The sequence below is a fragment of the Arvicanthis niloticus genome, chromosome 3 (assembly GCF_011762505.2).
Source record: "Arvicanthis niloticus isolate mArvNil1 chromosome 3, mArvNil1.pat.X, whole genome shotgun sequence".
NCBI lineage: Eukaryota > Metazoa > Chordata > Mammalia > Rodentia > Muridae > Arvicanthis > Arvicanthis niloticus.
This window is the reverse complement of record NC_047660.1, coordinates 17,741,676-17,761,237: the sequence shown is the minus strand read 5'-3', so window position 1 is coordinate 17,761,237 and position 19,562 is coordinate 17,741,676. Positions and strand designations below refer to the sequence as shown.

The 19,562-nt window shown below is 39.3% G+C and overlaps 1 protein-coding gene across 11 annotated transcripts in view; it reads right to left on the bottom strand.

The window, feature by feature from the left end:
- The window catches only part of Rbm26 (RNA binding motif protein 26), a 71,855-nt gene extending 54,333 nt beyond the window's left edge, over positions 1 to 17,522 (bottom strand). For all 11 annotated transcript variants that reach the window (XM_076930591.1, XM_076930592.1, XM_034497120.2 and 8 more), the window contains exon 1: positions 17,384 to 17,522. In XM_076930591.1, coding sequence (XP_076786706.1) covers positions 17,384 to 17,454 — 71 coding nt within the window. In that variant the 5' untranslated portion in view covers positions 17,455 to 17,522. The remainder of the gene's footprint in view (positions 1 to 17,383) is intronic.
- Between the last annotated feature and the right edge of the window lie 2,040 nt (positions 17,523 to 19,562).

Genomic DNA, 19,562 nt, shown 5'->3' with positions numbered 1-19,562 from the left:
ATTATAAATTTAAATTTATAAAGGTAGTGTTCAAATCAACAAAGAAAAGAACTTATGTACCAGTGGTATTCAACTATCTTTTAAAAACTAAATTAGATTCAAAACATCACATTAAATATGAAACTAAAACCATGAACCTACTACAGAAAATCACTGGCACTAGAGAAAAATGAGAGACAACACAAAAGTCTTGTCAGGAAAGAATAATATCACTGTATAAAAGCATAACCTTCAGATGAGAAGAATGAAGAAAACTAGGACTAAAATCTCAATAGCTACAACACTGGCCCCTAACCTTCCTAATGCTGTGCCCCTTTAATACAGCTCCTAATGTTATGGTGACCTCCAACCATAGAACTATTGTCATTGCTACTTCATAACTGTAATTTTGCTACTGTTATGAATCTTGATGTAAAAATCTGATCTGCAGAGTATCTAATATGTGACCCCTAGAGTGGTCACAACCCACATGTTGAAAACTCTGAGCACTAAGTTTCTATAACTAAGACCAACTCTGGTCTATAACCAAGGCAGGAGGTTAGGGAACAATGTCCATTTAAAGAGAACTGGAAAAATTAATTATATTAACTGCACATACAAGAATGACAGAAAACAAGGTACTCAAATAATAATATACTTTTAAAAAGCAACTTTTTACATTTAAAAAGTATAAAAAAGTATCAATGTGCTACCATTTATAAGGAAGAGATTATATACATGAATTGTTACAAATAAACCATATATATATATATATATATATATATATATATATATATATATATATCCTAATAATTATGGTAACTTGTGTGAGGAAATGATGGCAGAACCCAAGTAAAGGAGACACTAGGTCAGAAAGGGAGATCTGAATCATGTTCATCCAATTCAAAAAAGCAAAGAATTCGTAAACTAAATAAAACATGTTATTTAATTAAGGATCACTTTACAAATTTCACAACAAAATAATAGCAATAACTAATTTTACTGAACCCATTCTGCTCCATAAGAGACTAGATCTACATACTATTATTTGGAAAGTTCTTCTTACTGAAGAAACTGAGCAAAAGCAAAACAAAAGTAAACAAACAAAACAGCTAAGAGCCAATATTTAAGATGAAAACATTCTACTCTAAAGCTCACCTTCTGGTCAATGTGTAACTAACTCCCTATTTGTGGGGCAGTGAACCAAGCCACTAGACAGATGAACTGGTGAAGTAGTAGCAAGTTCAGAACCCCAGCAATTGAGAACCACAGGAGTTCAAACTAGCTCCTGACCAGGTTCCTGTCCTGGAGCACATGACCGCCAACACCCCAGTAAGAGGACCATGACAACCAATCATGTAGCATAGAGTCTATAGAGTTCTCCATGCTAAATGAGGTATCTAGATAGACGCCCAAGTGTTTACTCAATGAGCTTCCCTTCCTGCATTCCTGGGCATTCCTCCTGCAAAAGGTATTTAATCTCTGGTTCACTTAGAGTAAGATGAATGCACCTTTATCCAATATGAATAAAAACAGTTCAGACAAGCAAGTATTTTCACCTTTATCAAAGGCAGGCGAGAGAGGAGGCCTTTGTTTAAGTCTCCCGCAGAAAGTCCCTCCTAGAAGGCCCCTCTGTACTCCTCTCACTCAAGAGCTAAACTGGACTGCCCCTCCCCCCAACTCTCTTCCCAACTGGACACACAGAAGTTTGAGGACCACACGGCCTCCATCACAAACTCCTTCCCCCATGCTGTTTGTCACCGGAGAAACATGAACTGGGAGGTTCCCTATCCTAAACTGTGTTTGTTTCACCTCTGGGGCTGCACATCACTGGCTTTCAGATACCCCAGAGGCAAGGCAGAAACTCAGAAGGATACCCCTTTATAATGAAATGCCCAGAAACCAGATAATCAACCCCTCATTTCCCTAAATGTCTAGTATTAACAATCACAAATTCCTATCCATCTCCCAGATTATTTGCTGTAAAAGCCCTCTGTAGCTTTTTTACCTCTGGATAGCCTTAGTTGCAACCCAAGGCAGTTTCCTTAGCTAGCATCCTGCCCATTACCCTTCCCAGCTAATTTTCAAAGACCATTATTTCACAAAGCACCTAAATTCCTCAGATTCCCACACCCATGCCTTTGCTTCCAGGATCCTTTTAATATCCACTCAGTGAAATACTGAGAAACAGACAGCCACCTAGCTTAAATTGAATGTGAAGGCTTGATACAAAAACAACTTCTTAGGCAGGGATAGGACAGGTAAGTGAGCAGGAAGGTGATAGATAGATTGCTGATGGTTGACAGAAATGCAGGCAGCTGGGTAGGTAGTAGGTAATGGAGAGACGCATGGTAAACAAGCAAGCAGCTTGGATATACAGGTAACATGTTAGCTGCTTTCATTTCGATGTGATAAAACACCCAGAGAAAAGCCATCGAAAGGAGAAAGGGTATGTATGACTTCATGCTTGTATAGAATTTCAGGTCTCAGTCCAAACTTAAAATTGAAAAAAAATCCCACTGTCCCAGGATACATCCTGGGAGGAGCACATTCCTTAGTCAGAGGACACTTGCTGGACTAACATTCAGAGGAAGGGAGAGGCTGATTAACATTCCTCAGACCACACAGGAGGGAACCCACCTGCTGTGGGGAAGGCCCAGAGCAGGAGCACTTAGACACATTCCAGGAGAGGGGCCCAGGATGGGAGGTGGTCAGGAAACTGAGCCCTTAAGTGAGAAACCTGGGCAAATGGAAGACACTCATTGTCATAAAAATAATGTGTGAATCTGAGTCACCTAGAGACCGGACCTGGGAAGGTCAGCCTCTGTGGTTGCCCTCATGAACTCTGTATAAAAACTGCTCCCAGCTTTGACTGGGGGTTCCTCTTGCCTGCGTGTGAAGGAACCCCAGTCAGTGCACTGGTTATTATCATTATATTATCATTAAACATCATGTTTTTGCAGCGAATCCCCTGTCCGTGTATGTTTCTGCGGGAGCACGTCCCCTGGTTTGGATCTTAGAGTCCAACACTTGAGGCTATACAGTCCACCACAGTGGGGGAGTAATGGTGGCAGACACTCACACAGTGAGCACAGTCAGGAAGCAGGGAGGGATGAACACTGGTCCCCAGTTCACTGGCTCTTTTCTATTTAGTCTGTGGCCCAAGTCCATGGGAAGGTGACTGCATTCAGGTGGGTCTTCCCACCTCAATTAGCTTAATCTAGATAATTCCCTCATCGGCATGCTCTAAAGTTTGCCTCCTAGTTGAACCTAGACCCTGTAGTTGACTGTCAGTGTTAACAAGATAGTGTAACAACAGACAGTGTTACAGCATGGTCTGTGTGTCAACTTGAACTGTCATCTATGATCACTCTCCACCTTATTTTTTTAATTAAAATATAATTACATCATTTCCTCCCTGTGTGTGCCCTTCAAATCACGACCTTTTTCTTTACTGTTATATACACATATAAGCGTATGAAGATATAAATACAACCTGATGGGTCCATTTAATGTTACTTGTATGTATATGACTTCAGCTCTGACCACCTGATACTGAATAACCAATTAAGAAATCCTCCCCCCTCCCCAAGACTACTTCTCCTGCTCTCAGCATTCCTTAGTTGCCTATTATTCTCTGTCTAGGGGTGGATCCCATGGAATTTCCCCCTTCCACTTTAGCATGTCTACTCGTGTTGTTCCTAGTTCAGGCCTTGTTTAGACAATCATATTATTGAGGTACCATGGTTGAGGCTTCATTGTCATTTCTAGGAGACACAATCTCAAAGTAGTTTTCTGGGTCCATCCATGAAAGGATAATTTGGTTTCTGGTGGAGCACTGGCTAGAGATGGCCAGAGACCCACCCTGCAAGGAACAGCATACATTTTGCCACACCTCCAGACTCGGCTGAAGACCTTTCAGTCACACACCTTTCAGTCTCGTAGGGCAACATAGCCCCTCCCAAAGAGAGGTGTCACCTAGCACAGGTAGAGGGCATGACTACAGGCCTCAGAGCCTCAAGAGATCTCCAAATTAATGAGATACCTAAAGGCCAGAGAGCGTAGCCAATTAAGCATTCCTTCCCAGACCCTCCTCCTTACAAAGGATATTTAACCAAAGGCCTACCCTGGGGTGGGGAGGTGGGTGTACAACCACATCTACTTTCCGCTATGACAATAAACCTTTTAAAACCATGGACCTGCGTCTTTGGGGCCACCACTGTAGGAAACCTTGGAGAAGGCCTTTGACTACCAAGCCGATGCTTAATCTCCCTCATTCCTCTTGGCTGCAGGCCGGGTCCAGCCCATATGCCCTCTGTCTCAGTTCTTCCGAGGCTCCCAGTGGCATCTGGGAGCCCAAGTACAGAGACCACCGGTCTCCCAGTCAGCCGCTTTGGCCCCGGAGATCCCCACTCACGAGCTCTGCCCCCACAGGACTTCAGGCTGAGACCTCTGCACACCCAGGCGGAGCCCCGTGGCTTCTCAGCCCAGCATCCGCCCAGCGCTGTGTAGAGTGAACTCAGTCAAATTCTGCCTCCCTAAACTGTGACAGACATGCGGGAACCACAACTCAGCCCAACAGGACCCACATCCCCACTTCCACAGTGTTCCCTGAGCCTTAGGTACAGGAGTTGTATTATAGATATATCCACTGGAGCACGGTGGGCACCCCCACAGTTAGTTGTTCTCTTCATTTTGACCAGCTGTAGTTTACTGAAATGGTATCTGTTACAAAACAAACTGTGATGACAGGGTGAGAGCTATGCAATTAGGAATTTTTTTAAAACCAGCTTTTCTCAAGTTTTCTGTATACAAGCAGAATGTTGCCAGTGTCATAATACAAACAGCCCCTAGCCCAGTTAGCCTAGTTCCCACTGCCCATGTCCCTTGGCATTCTGGTTTTCTGAACTCAATCAGAAAAGGTCATTAAGCACAGCTTACAACACTCTAACAGCTACACTAGTCTAAAGTTCCGAATCTCTCTGCATTCTTTCAACAAACCAGTACACAAGGTTTACCCCACTTCTCAATACTCATTTCTACATTGGTTATTTTCTTGTTCCTGTGACTAAATATCTGAAAAGAAGAAATTTAAAGCAGATGTTAAATCTGGCTCCTGGTTTAAAGAACACAGTGTATTATGGTGGGGAAGGTATAGTAGTAGCCAGTTCTGTCAAAAGCAAGAAGCAGCTGCTTGCTAACATCTCAGTGGACGAAGAATCTATACCTCTTTTATGAACTGTTCAATTCACTTGTCCAATTACTGACTAGATTATTTATTCTTTTGGTATTCAGTGGTTTGAGTTCTTTATATATTTGGTATATTTAATCCCACAGAAATGGAATCAATTTTTCCTGAGCTTGTCCTCAGGAAAATTGTTGCCTATGCCTAGACCTTGAAATAATTTCCCTATATTGTCCTCTAGTATTTCTAATTTCACCTCTTTGTTTTACTTACATGGATAATCAGTTTTCCCTACATTGAAAAGGCTGTCTTTTTTTTTTTTTTTTTTTAAGCCAAATGCTTTAACACCTTTAACAAGATGGCCACAGCTACCTAGGTTGATCTTTGTATATACCATACTGGGTTTTGTTGTTGATTGTGGCTCTGGGTATAATTTTAAATGAGGTATTATTATACCTCCATTTTTCCCTTCTACTTCAAGTTGCTCTGACATTTCAGTACCTTTTTTGCTTCCATATGAACTGTGGGATTTTTTTTCTAGTTCTACAAGAAATGTCAATGGAATTTTGATGGTTATTATATTAAATGGGTACTTTACTTTTGTCCATTTTTACCATAATACTGCCCCATCTGTAATTCAAGGACTTTTTATCTTCTATTGTCTTTTTCAACTTATTCGATATTTTAGTTTTCGCTGCATCTATTGTCGAAGCGTATCATAATACTTATACAATAGTAATGGTGCAAATCTTTTTGAAAAATCAAAGACCACTCGCAGTGAACTTCCTCCAACATGGCCACAACTCCTAATCCTTTAAACCACCACAAAGCCGAAAGCAAAGCTCCATATCTAGGAATATATTAGTTTTTATCCCAATTCACATAGGCCACCAGTTCACATACCTTCTACTTAACTACAAAAGAAACTAAGAGGTAATCCATTGTTTTCAGGAACTAAAAGGAGAGAGAAAAGGCTAGGGAGCATTTTGTCAAGAAGAAGAGGCACAACTATACAAGAGGAATGGGTCTGTAGCCTACAATATAAAAAGGCAAACACTGGAGAGAAAGCTCAGTGTGTAGCGTGCTTGCCTAGTATGTAAGAAGCCTAGTATCGTGGGAGGGAGGGAGGGAGGGAGGGACGGAGGGAGGGAGGGAGAAATTCAAGGTCATCTTCCTTCTAACCAGCCTGAGCTACAAAGAAACCCTGACACCCAAGTTTTCTAATACAGCTTCCAAAATCATTCTGAAATTATTTTCACATAAATTGATATTAGCCAGATGTATACCAGGTAAAGACACTTTCAGTGAAGCCAACAATATGGATTAATCTTCTGAAAAACACATGGAAATAACTTACTCCCACATGATGCGCTCTAACACACACACACACACACCCCCACACACACACCCACCCACACACACCCTGAATTTAAAAAAAAAAAAAAAAAAAAAAAAAGGTTTTGTTTGGTTTTTAGGGCTAGAGAAATGGCACAGCTGTTCTTCCAGAAGACTAGGTTTCAATTGAAAGTACTCACATCACCAGCCACAGCCAGATAGCTCTAGAGTTCTCTTCTTACTTCCAATGTCCCTGCACACACATGGTGCAAAGACATACATGCAGAAAAACAGCTGTATGCAAAATGTTTTAATTTAAAAATCATAGGTAATTTTCAGCTCAAAAAAAAATCTCAAGACTAAAGATATTAATCTTTAATTTCTTCTAAGAAAACAGATGTTCTTCCAAATTGGAATTACAATCCAAATTACAAGTTAGAAGGCATCTGATATACTTGTCAAGCACAGTAAAAAAAAAAAAAAAAAAAAAATTTAGGAATCACTGAAGAATGAAAAAGGCTATGGTAAAAATATACTCACCCCTAAGACAATGCATTAGTAAAAAGAAAAATCTGTTTGCTGTTTTAAATACTATATACTTTTTCTAGCCCATTTAGTACTAAACTAAATTGTTGACCGTTCCTTGAAACAGTCTAGTTGAGGGTGGGGGTGATGGAGGAAAAAGAGGAAGAGAAACACCAGCAGCATAAACTCCAAAACAACTGGGATTTTAAGGTTCCTTGTCTGAGGTTATTTCTACTTTACTCACAAGTAGTATACTATTCCTAGGTTGGCATCTTCCCTCTCTAGGAACCACGACTTTACACGAGCTTCAGAGATATTCCAGATCTAAACTCAAGCAGAGTCAGGCAGTGTCTGTCTGCACTGTCCCTCTCACTTCGCCTGCCCCCCCCTTCTTATTCCCTAGGACCCCAAACTTTGCACTGATCAGGCTGGCTTGTCTGCCCCAGTACTGCCATGCCCTTTTTCCTGAGCCAGACTGCTGGGTTTAAAGATGTGAGCCACCAAGGGCAGCACACTTACAACCTTTAAAAATCAAGATGGCAGGCCTCAGAGTATATATCACTACATTCAGAACAACAAATAAATTATCTGCTGAACTGCATTTTTACACTTGTTACATTTTTAATCACCCATTTTTCCATTTGTAATAAATGATTCCACTTAAAATTTAGTAATTTTCATATCAATTTGTTGAAGAAAATAACTGGAAAACAGCAGGGGGGGTACAGGAACAGGAGGATGCAGAAATTTTTGAAAACACAAACACAAGCTATAATTTATACTGATACAGTAGCACCTGTCACTTCTTTAAAAAAATATGAGAAAATAGGAGAACTTAACTGGCCATGATTAAATGAGCAACATCATAAAACAACTTTACCTGAACTGCTGCACTTAAAGAACCAAGAATATGCCCGGCCCAGCTTTCAAGCGTCTATGTCTTAATAAAGTTTTCAGCACCAACATTACTCAACCAATTCCTAATAAAAATAAAATATGTACCCACATGGAAACAACATTGGAGAAAATGTTGATTGCAGAATTATTTGTATAATCAATATATTAAAAAACCCAATAGTAAAAACAAAATGGTGATATAAGCATGGGATGCCCACACAGCAAAACTGAATTTTGATCATTTTAAAAGGTGGAAAATTTACGTAGATCCTGAAAGTGCACAGGAAATGAGAAAAGCACTCTGCTTTTCAGTCCGCAGCATTCAACAAGGAAGTTCCAATTCTTACTACACAGTGACTAACTTAAGCCAGTTGAAGAAAAGAATCCAATTTTTCTTAATTATTACTGACCATAGATACCTATGACTTAGGTATCTCTACAGAAAGTCAAAATTTAATCCTCACTGTGACATATTATGAGGTGCAACCAGGTAGGCCTTTGAGACGTAATTAGGTGAGCACATTTAGGTGAGGCCCACAGAGTTGAATAAGAGGCTCTTTGTCCTATTCCAGGGTACCACAATCAAGTGAAGGCCACATAGTGAAAAAAAAATGCTGCCCCCTTCCTTTATGGCTGAGAAGTGAAGGAGAAAGAAGGAAAGGACCTGAGTTCCCTCCCACTCTCTCCTTTGAGTTCACATCTATAGTGACCTAAAAGACTTCCCACTAAGATGTAGTTTTCACCAATCTGAACCAAGTCAAATGTTTCAGAAAACAGATGAATATATAAATACCAATTATATTTCTAAATACTAATAACAGTTACAAACTGAAATCTTTAAATGCTAGTTATAAGACATGGGGGGAAAATCTAAACTTTGTAAGACCTCACCAGAGAAAACTATAAAAAATTGCTTGTATGTAAGCAAAATATCTCAGAAAAGTGCAATAAGAAATCTCAAACTTATTCCACTGCTTACAAACAAAACTCAAATTTTAAATAAGCTTTTTCTTGGTCCAGAAATGATCACTTACTTGTACACTGTCCTGTTTACTGTAAACTTGACACAAGGTAAGATTTGGGTGCAAGCAGGCAAGCCTGTAGGGCATTTTCTTAATTAGTGATTAATGAGAGGACTCCAAACCATTGCAGGCTGGGTCCCCCTGGCTGGTGGTCCTGTGTTCTACAAGGAAGTAGGCAGATCAAGCCAATAAGCACTCCTCCATGGCCTGGGAATCAGCCCCTGCCTCCAGGTTCCCACTCAGCTTGAGTTCCTGCCTTGGTTCCCTCTTCCCTCAATGTCGATGTTTAGGCCAAGTAACCCTTTCCTCCCTAACTTGTGTTTGGTCATGGTGTTTCATCACAGCAACAGTAACCCTAACAAAGGCATATATTAAAAAAAATTTTTTTTCTCACCGAAAGAAGGTAGTGAGAGGGTAATAAATCTGGTAAGAAAGACTTATCATTACCCACTTTATCTCATTTATTCTTTCTGGAACAAAAAAAGGGAAAAAAAAAAAACTTGGGAAATTTTGTTCAAGCTTGACTTAGCCATTTTCAACACGCATACACCTGACAAGGTAATAATATATCTATTTTGCTCCCAATACTATTCCTATCTTGTAGTTTATGGGTAAAATAATTTTATTTGAAAAGCACCAAAATCCAAAATGCTAAAGCAAGTCTAAAAAATAACAACAAAAAACCCTGCTAAATTTAGTAACTCAGAATTCAAATAGAAACTTCAAATAGGATTGCAACAATAAAATATGTAAAATATGGTCTTGAGAGGCATTTATCAAGAACATAAAGTATTTAACATACGTATTGGGTGAATAATTAATTGCACAATATAAATTCTTTCACCAACTAAAATTAATTAAATTACAATCATTTCTTTTGTTCAGCTCCATGAACAGAGCTGACTTGCACACAGAAACACATAACATTTTCTTAACTAAACATGGAACTCTTCAGCGCTCACCCTTGAAAAAAAATTACTAAACTACTTTAACTAAATTTAAACTTTAAATTTCTAATCTCAGCCTGGCACAGAGGCAAATACATGTAAATCCCAGCACTTTGAAAGACTGAGGCCCACTAGGCTACAAAGTGAAACTTTGTTTCAAAACAAAATTCTACCAGCCTGCTAAGATACAAGGCGAAACTTTGTCTCAAAACAAAAAGAAAAAAGTTCTAATTCTGAAGGTGCTTTGAAATAGAGTTCTAGTGAGATGGCTAAGCAGCTAGAGTGCTTGCCACACAGTTTGATCTGAGTTCAATGTCCAGAATCCACACGGAGGTAAAGAATCTATTCCTTCAAGCTGTCCTCTAACCACCATGTGGCAGTGCCTGAGCACACACACAAAATAATGTTTTAAAATATTGAGTGAAATAAGCTCAACAGTGGTGGCACAGGTCTTTAATGGCAGCACTTGGGTGGCAGAAACAGGCAAATCTCTGAGCTCAAGGCCAGCTTTGTCTACAGAGTGAGTTCCAAGGCTACAGAGGAAAACCCTGCCTCAATAAATAAATAAATAAATAATAAACAATTAGTATTAAAATAATAAGAGAAACAAACCCAATGAATCAATCTTTAGTGCTGTTCATGTTAGCTACTCTGAAAATTAAGGTAGCATAGTGTGGGTTTTAGTTTTACTCAAATGAGCTTCCCACTCTACTTAGACTTTCAGGCAACAAAGTAGAAATTTCAACTAATACATTTAATACTGAAGTCTATGTCACACACATTGTACTAGGTGCTACATAGAACCCAAACACAGTTAAACTCTAAGAGACAAAGCCTGCTTTCAAGTGCCAGAGAATCCAACAATGATGCTAAAACAAGTAACGGTTAACACATGCATTTTGCCTGTGATGCGTGTCATGAGTTATGTAAGAGTAATTAAAAAGTTATGTTGGAAAGAGTCACTACCCCAACTAGACAGATCGAGTTTCTGGGAGAAATAGACCACGTTGGATCTATATTTTAGTACTAACACATAACACATATACATATAAAAGATACACATATAAAAGTCAGGAAGCGCCACCATACACACAAAGCTTCTTTGGAGTCTGTCATCATCATTTCCTGGCTATATTCATTTTAGAATGCAGCAACAGAATATGGTCTTGAGAGTCCTTTATCAAAAGTTATAAAATAATGGAAGAAAGTATATTCATAGCCAGTAAGGTGTGCTACTAAATGGCCCTAAGAGTCTCTTTTGTCTTTAACAGAACTTAGTTCACATAAAATAAAGTCTCAATGATCAGCATAGAATAAGCTGTCAGTTAATTTTTACTTCTTAAAATTGGAGAAAGGGGGCCAAGATAAACAATATTGGTAAAAAATGACAAAAATATAGCTTCGCATAAATTAAAATGCACAAAAAAAGCAATAGGATGTAAGTGGAAACTAGCAAGAATAAGAATGCACATGTAAGAACAGTATGAACATAGTTTTTGCTTTTTGCTACTTCTGTTTAGTCTCTATTCAGGGTGGCAAACTGGCTTACTATGCCAAAGCAGCTACTCAACAGCAAGAAAGAATTCAAATGAAGGTTCAGGGGTAAAAAGACCACTATGCAAACAAATGCAAACACACACAGACATTTTCCATAATTCACAATAAAAAAATAAATTTTAATGAAGTTTTTTAAAAAAATACTTGTTAGTAGCAGATGTAAGCAAAGAAAAGCGTACTTACAAAAACTCCAAAAGAGTATCCTTCAAACTGAGTATATAATTCCTTTAAAATCTTGTTCCTTTTCAAAAAGGTTACTACAAATGAAAATCTAATAGTTTAAAAAGAAATGTATACCATAATGAACAATATACTATTCTCACTATCAGGCAGCAGCATATTAAGAACATGCATGACTCTGGAACAGTGGTCCTTAACCTTCCTAATGGTACGACCCTTTAATTCAGTTATTCATGTTGTGGTGACCCCCCAACCATAAAATTATTTTCATTGGTACTTCTTAACTTTAATGTTCCTACTATTATGAATTGTAAATATCTGTGCTTTCCAATGGTCTTAGGCAACCCCTGTGAAATGTCTCAACCCACAAGTTGAGTACTAGTGTTCTAGTATAATAAATAAGGCTTGGATTTAATTAACTGTGAGATAGTATCGTAACTTCACACTTCAGTGCCTCACTGTCATCATCCCCAGCAAAATAGAGATAACACTCATCAAATAAAAAGGAATTGAAAACGCCAGCGATGCATGCAAATGTTAGTGGTAGCAGAAGTAGTCAAGTAGGCTATTGATCAAGCAGTATTTAAGGAAGGAGGGACAACTATAGACTGCTGAATATCTAATTCTCGTCTAACTATACAAGGAGACAATAATTCTTCCTAATTGTTACTACTAAACAAAGGAAGGTTCACTTGCCTAGATCACTAAGCTAACTGAATGGCAGAACTGAAATTTGAATACTGGCCTATGAGAAAAAGAAGTTGACTTTCATTCCTCTATATAACCTACCTTCACAGCAATACATAGCAGCAGAAACAAAAACTAAAGCATTCCCATCTTTATAATTAAACTCCAAAGTCTCAGCATTAGTCTGTCAATTTTAATTCCTGAGAATTTGAGGAATTCCTTCACATCAAAGAAACTGATTTTATTAAATTACCACATGTGGTAATAAACCCACAAAAAATTAAATAGTAAAAAAAAAAAAAAATTCTATTAAAAAATAATGAAACCTTAGAAAAGCAGGTAAAACACTTTAAGATTTATGCACAGGTTAAAACTCCTGAGAAAGATTCAAACAGCACCAGAAATAACCCCAAGAATTGATAAATGAATATACCTAATATTAAGAGGCACAGGGAAAAAAAAAAAAAAAAACAGAGTGAAGAGAAGACCTAGAGAATAGGAAAATAATTTGCCAACTGTTCTTCAGACAGGGATTAATAACTAAACTCTATAAAGGACTGCAAAAAAAAAAAAAAAACAAATCAACCCCCCTCAAAACAGTCAATAAATAAACAGATGGTTCTCAAAAAAAAGAAAAAAAAAGAAATACAAATGACCAATAAATAACCTTAACCATCAGAGAAATTAAATTAATGCAAATTAAATTCTTTCAGGAGGCTGGAGAGAATAGTAAAATGCCTGCCTCAAAAGTATGAAGACCTAAGTTAGAGCTTGGGGGATGGGATTGGACAGGTAGATCCTAGAGCTCACTGGCTGGCCACCTTAGTCAAATCAAGGAACTCCAGGTCCAATGAGAGACTTTGTCTCAAAATATAACATATACAGCAGTAAGAAAAGTACTTGATATGGACTATTGGCTTCCAGGGTTGGCTCACCCCAAGTAGAATGGAAAGGATCGAGAAAGCAAATGACAACACAGCTGGTGGGGATGTAAGGTCATAAGTCTTCTACAGTGGTGGCGCAAAGATAAACTGGTGCAGCCCGTATGAATATCAGTGTGAAGTTCCTCAAAAGCCTAATGGCTATGCCCCAGCTATACCACCTTTAGGTACACACACCAAAAGGACTTTAACTCAACATAATACAGAAACATTTGCACATGTACATTTACTGCTTCACTATTAAAAACCGCTAAGAAACAGAATCAGCTATATATCCAGCAGATCGATGAATAAAGAAAATGTGCTGCATTTACAGAGAGGAATCTTTTCAGTCATAAAGTATAAAATCATGACATGTACACAAAAACAGATGGAACTGGAGATTACTGTATTTAGTGAACTAGACCAGACTCAGAATAAGAAAGTATTTGTTTTCTCTTGTTGGCAGAACCTAAGTGCAAATGTGTTCTGTGCATATGAGAGAAACCAACTGACCATGTGAGAGATCTTATGGAGGAGAAATGATGAACGGAGAGAGAAATGAAACACATGACATGAACACCGAAGGGAAGACTATTGAGAGAAGCAAAGGAGACAGCAATATGGGAAGAGTGAGGTCAAGGCCATCAGTGAGAGGGGCAAATAAAAACAAAAACCAAAGTATAATGACATAAATACATGGAAAGGCCATAATAAAACCCATTACTTTATATGCTAACAAACAAAATTTAAGATTGAATCACCATGACAAAAATACTGGGTTTTTTAAGTTAGGATTTCACATTACAAAAAAAAAAAGCATGAAGAGTAAAAGACTGACTAAGCAAACAGGTGATATCAATTCTAAGTATTGAGAGAAAATTTCAATACCTAAATGTTTAATGGTTTGTGTCAAAAAGAACAAAATCCTGCTACAACTACAGAACTTATAATTAAATAAACAGATGCATATATTTGTTCTTAGGGCTAAAAATATAACCAGTCTTTCCCATCCTACCTCACTCTCCATCACTCTCAAAACTCAGCTACCTTAAACCCTTTGCTGGCTTCTACAAAAAAAGCTTCAACAACACGAAAAATGATTAACTTGACTCAACAAAGTCCTGTGTGATCTCTGGCACCTCTGGCATCCCTAACCATTGCTAGTCTTCCTCTGCTCTTTTAATTTCTTTTAGTTTCTCCAATGCTCCCCCATCTCATTTCTAGGACATTCATAAAATATATTCTCCAAAACTAGAAAGCTGTTCTTCATCCTTCCAATCTGAGATCTACTGCTGCCATTTCAAAGCAGCCTTTCTTAACTTCAAATAATGTATTTCCAAAGCTTTAACACACACAGCATTACAATTACTTGTTCAGCATCTGTGTTCCCTAACAAATAAGTTATTTCATCCCTTGCCAAATACTATTTCCCACATTGATTAGCACAGCATAAATTAAGTACTCAAAGTTTGCTAATACAAACTTCAGATTAGTCAAAAGTAAATAAAAATAAAATCATGTAATATTTCACCATTATGAATTGCTAAAATCTACAAAGTTCCTTCTTATAGCCCTTTCTCACACAGTATGTATTTTATTAATTACATGTCAAAACTATGCAAAAAAAACTTCATGTAATAAAAAATTAGAAACCAAAGATGGTAAATAATTAGCTTTTGTAAGTCATCACCTAGAAGAAGAATAAAGAATACATACAAATTAAAAGAACAAGAATAGGAGCTAAATTTTACAACAATGTACATTAGAAAGGACCACTGTGTAGATTCTACTAGCAGTAACTGTTTATTGTAATCATGGAAAGTAGCAGACATCTGAGTAGTTACTACAATAAATGTGCTTTGTTTGAATTAAAGAAAAACTAAAAGCATATACACTAAGTATATATGTTTTGGGTTATTGAAAAGAACATGAAATGACAGTACAGTTGATTTGAAGCATGTTAATTACACACTAGGATAATGAATATATACTACATTCTTTTCCCCACTTTACAGATTGAAACACAAGCACTGAGTTGTGACTTTTCGATATTATGTAACTTGTAGATGAGTTGTTGTAGCCAACTCAAAGCTAGTCATTAGGCCCTGGGGGTTCTCCCTCTCACCTGTTACATATGTTACCACTGACTTCCTGATCCAAGGAAAGAAAATGTCTTTTTTGTTTATTTAGAAGTGGAAGGTACTGAAGATTTCTTCTGGGCCTTGAATGCTGCATATGCCACCACCACTAGGCTATACCCTCCAGATCTCTGAAAACTCTCTACTCCACTCTAGTCAACTACTTTTTAAGACCAATGGCTGGTCACTTTGCCAAATCTAAGAGGTTTGAACTTATTGCATGCATCGGTCTGTAGAATCCCATCAGCTTAATAAGCCCCTGCTTTTGCCATACCTCCTACCTCAATCCTGTCTACTCCTTATCTACACATTGTTCCGAGGTAATCTCCCAGAATTTCTTGGCTTCAAATCCTATTAACCATGACGTTCTATCTCTCTAGTCCTAGCCCAAGTTCCAGATTCCAGCATCCAACTTTACTTAAGATGAATAACTAGTACTTCACACTTCATCATTACAACTTGTCAACAGCCATTCCCTTCCCCACCTGGACTGCCTTCAGGCTTCTGCATCATCCATCCAGCTGTTAAAACTGAGGCTTCATACTTGATTTTCTTTCTCTTTCTTCCACATCGCTCTATCAGGAAGTTCTCTTCTTGTAAAGTACACGTGGTTCCATCTCCACCACAGCCAATACACTATCAATCTCAGCCTACAATACCTTCAAAGGAGCTTCCTCTCATCTAACTCTTACCACCGTAAGTCTCCACAAAACACCCTTATTTGAAGTCAAATTAGTCCTGGCCTGCTTTAAATAACCTATTTCTCTAGTGTGTGTTAAATAAGATCTTAATTCCTGACCTCAACCTAAAAGCTCCCCTATGGCCCTGTCTACTAATTCCATGTCTTTCCTCTCTCTTCCCTAATTCTTTCTCTTTTTTGAACAAACAACATTGATCATGCCCTCTACCAGGCCCTTCTGAAAACACATTTTTCCTCAGACACAGAGAGGGTCCTTCTCTCCTCTTTCAGTTTTATTAGTTATTACTTTTCAGACAGCTTCACTGACCAACAACCCTGAAGCAGCAGCCTTCATCCAAACCACGTTTACATGGTCCTCTATCATAACGGTCCTCAGTAATATAGCTGAAAATCTATCTTATTGCAATAGCTTATTAACCTGAGAATTTTAAAGTCCTGTCCCAAAGCTTCCCACAGCACACGGTAAAAACTTAATGCATGCATTAAATAAGTGAATTATCTGCCGCTGCATTTTAAGTTGCTATTGTAAGTCAACGATGCAAAATAAAGGAAATTTATCTATGCATTAAATAAATCCATAAAATACTACTAAAATTTTTCAACATTTCAACAGTCCCACAAACTACTGAATTCTTCCTTAAACTGCTAAATGTTCCATATGGATAGAGATTTGGGTGGGTTTTTTTCCCCCTTCTTCAAATTAGTAGGGTGTAAGTAGAAAGGGGGTGGGAGCTTACTGGGTTTAGCACCTGTTACATCCTCAATCAGTTAAGAGAGGTGCGTATGAGCCAGACACCACATGCAAGACGTGGCCTTTCTTTAAGGGACTGTAAGTGAAACCTTAGGTTTAAACTCGAACTTCCCTAATCCCTACTAAAAAGCCATTCACTTCGTTTAAAGAAACACTGTAAAAATAATAATAATAATAATAATAATAATAATAATAATAATAATAATCTGAGGCCAGGAGGAAGCGCTAGAGCGTGAAGAGCAAAGACTCCGATTTGGAGGGCCTCAGACAACACAGGTGTATGCCAAGTTTAGGATCTATCGGTCTATGTAACGGGGGAAAAAAGCAAGACACGCCGGTTCAAAGATCAGCTCCTCGCTTCAAATAAAGCACAGGTCCAGCGTCGGCTGCCTTGAACCTGGGGGCGATGGTGGGAGACGAGGGAACACAGAAGCCGTGGGACCCCTGCTCTTGGCTTCGGCCTCCACCACGGGCATTCCGAGCAAACTGCACGGCCCCGTGCGCCCGCCTCTCCCCCACCGCCATCCCTGCGGGAACAGCTCCCCGGGGATACTCACATGGGCTCGAGGGTCTTGCTGAGCCAGGACTTGAGCGCCTCGAAGTTTTCAATGATCATCTTAGAAACCATCCACCGCGGCCCCGAGGCCGGTCACACTCCTGCGCTCGCCCAGGTCGCCGCCGCCGCCGCCGCCGCCCCCTCCTCCGCGCGCCGTCCGCGTGGGCCGCGGTGGGAGGTGCCGGTGGCAGGTTCCCGCGAGCCGAGCCGCGGTCGGCGAGCAGCTCGGCGGGGCCGCCGCAGGCCACGCGCCCACCGGGTACCGGGAGCTTCCCCTCGGAGGACCCGGGCCCAGGCTGAGGCAGCAACCGTTTGCCGGGCCCTCCCCCCTGCCCCGCTCCCCGGTGAATCTTCCCGAAGGAGTGCCGAACGCGCTCAGACCCGGGTTTTTCTCTCAGCTTTGGGATTAGGTGCTTGTTGGCAACGCGGCAGAGCAGAAGTGAAGAAAGCGAAAACGAAGGGCAGCTCAATGGGAACGGTTCGGGGGTCTTCCCGGCTTCCAGCACCCCCAAGAAGATGGCTGCCGATAAATCTCGCGACAATTAATTGAAGTCTCGCGGTGCGTCCCAGAGCATGCTGGGAAGAAACGCAAGTCCGACCGAGTGTACGCCCGGCAAATCCGGTAGTGTGTTTTGTACTTGCAAAGGATGAGGCCTTACTCCCTTTTTATCCATCGGCCTTCGTAGTGAATAACCACCAAGTGCCGTCTTATTTCACAAGGATGGAATGGCGGCTGACTCCCAGACCTTGTGCTCTAAGAGGATTGTGCTTGTCAGCATGAGGGAACCTGCAAGATGGAAGAGCTTGAGAAGACGGCCAGCAGTTTTTGCAGGTGTCCTGCACTGTGAACCTGCCTTACTTGTCTCAGCACCACTCGGTGGATAGACACAGGCTGGTCTAATCTAGCCCACACTGGTCTAATCTAACCCACTGAGACCTCCAGAGGATTACTGTCCTTGGTCCAGAATACATGACTTTTTGGCAAAGGTCTAATGACCTATTTATCCGTTTATGGAGCCCCAGAAACCAGAGCGGGTAACCTTAATGATTTCCAACCTAGCTAAAAAATAAATAAATAAAAATTAAAAAAAAAATAAAATAAAAACCAACAACACTTTTGTTACATTTTAAGTTCTGTTCATTTAGAAAAGATTCAACTTTTCTCCAAGAAATTACAATGTACCGAAGCAGAGCATTCAAACCAGCATCCTATATATATCGTGGGTGGTCCAGCAAGCTTGATTCTATTGTATATTATTAGGAGACGACTAGTAGGCAATGGACTACACGTGGAATGAAAAGTAGTTCACACGTCTATAGGCACGGTCGGTGAACCAAAAATTCTTGATGAAACATTTTACAATATGCTGGAGGGGAGTGTCCCATAAGCATTAACTAAAAAGATTATAAAATACAAAGCTAGACATTGCTCTAAAATACAATGAGTCAGGTGTTAATTAGATTCAAGCTGATGAATAATCAGGGTATTGATTGAATTGATTTAGCTAACTGAATACGGCAGATATGAAAAGACAAATATTTAGAATTCCACTTATAGAAGTTGCTAAGAGTCCCAGGAGTCACAGAATGCAGAATGGTGGTTGCCAGGAGTCAAAGGGAGAACTGGAGGCAAAGAGAGGAAGGAATCTTGGGAATTATGTCTCAGTAATACAGAGTTTCAGTTTGGAATGTTAGAGTTCTGAGATGGATGGTGTTGGTGGCTGAAGAGTTTGACTACACATCTAATGCCATAAAGTTGTACGCATAGAGTTATTAAAATGGTAAACTTTAGGTTGCATATAGAATGTATAAATAGGATACTACTGAGATTCATGTGTTTCTATTTAAAGGCATCATACCCAATATTGTTGAGGAATCAAAATTAAACTCGTGTTCACTGGCACTGTAACATGTTTGAATGAAGCCATATATTCACGTATCTTTCTCTGTAAAATACGTCATGGGCTTCTTATATGTTGGGACCATAGAAAGCACTTCACTGTTGCATTTGAAGAGCAGGGACATTTTAAACAGTAAAGTCACCAAGAAAAAAAAAAAAATCTCATAAATGAAGGCTAACTACCACCAGCACAAACGTTTAAGTATTTGGCATGCTGTTACTTCACATTTTCCAACATACATTGGTCTTTCCAGACCCTGTTGCCATTAATGTTTCTCCT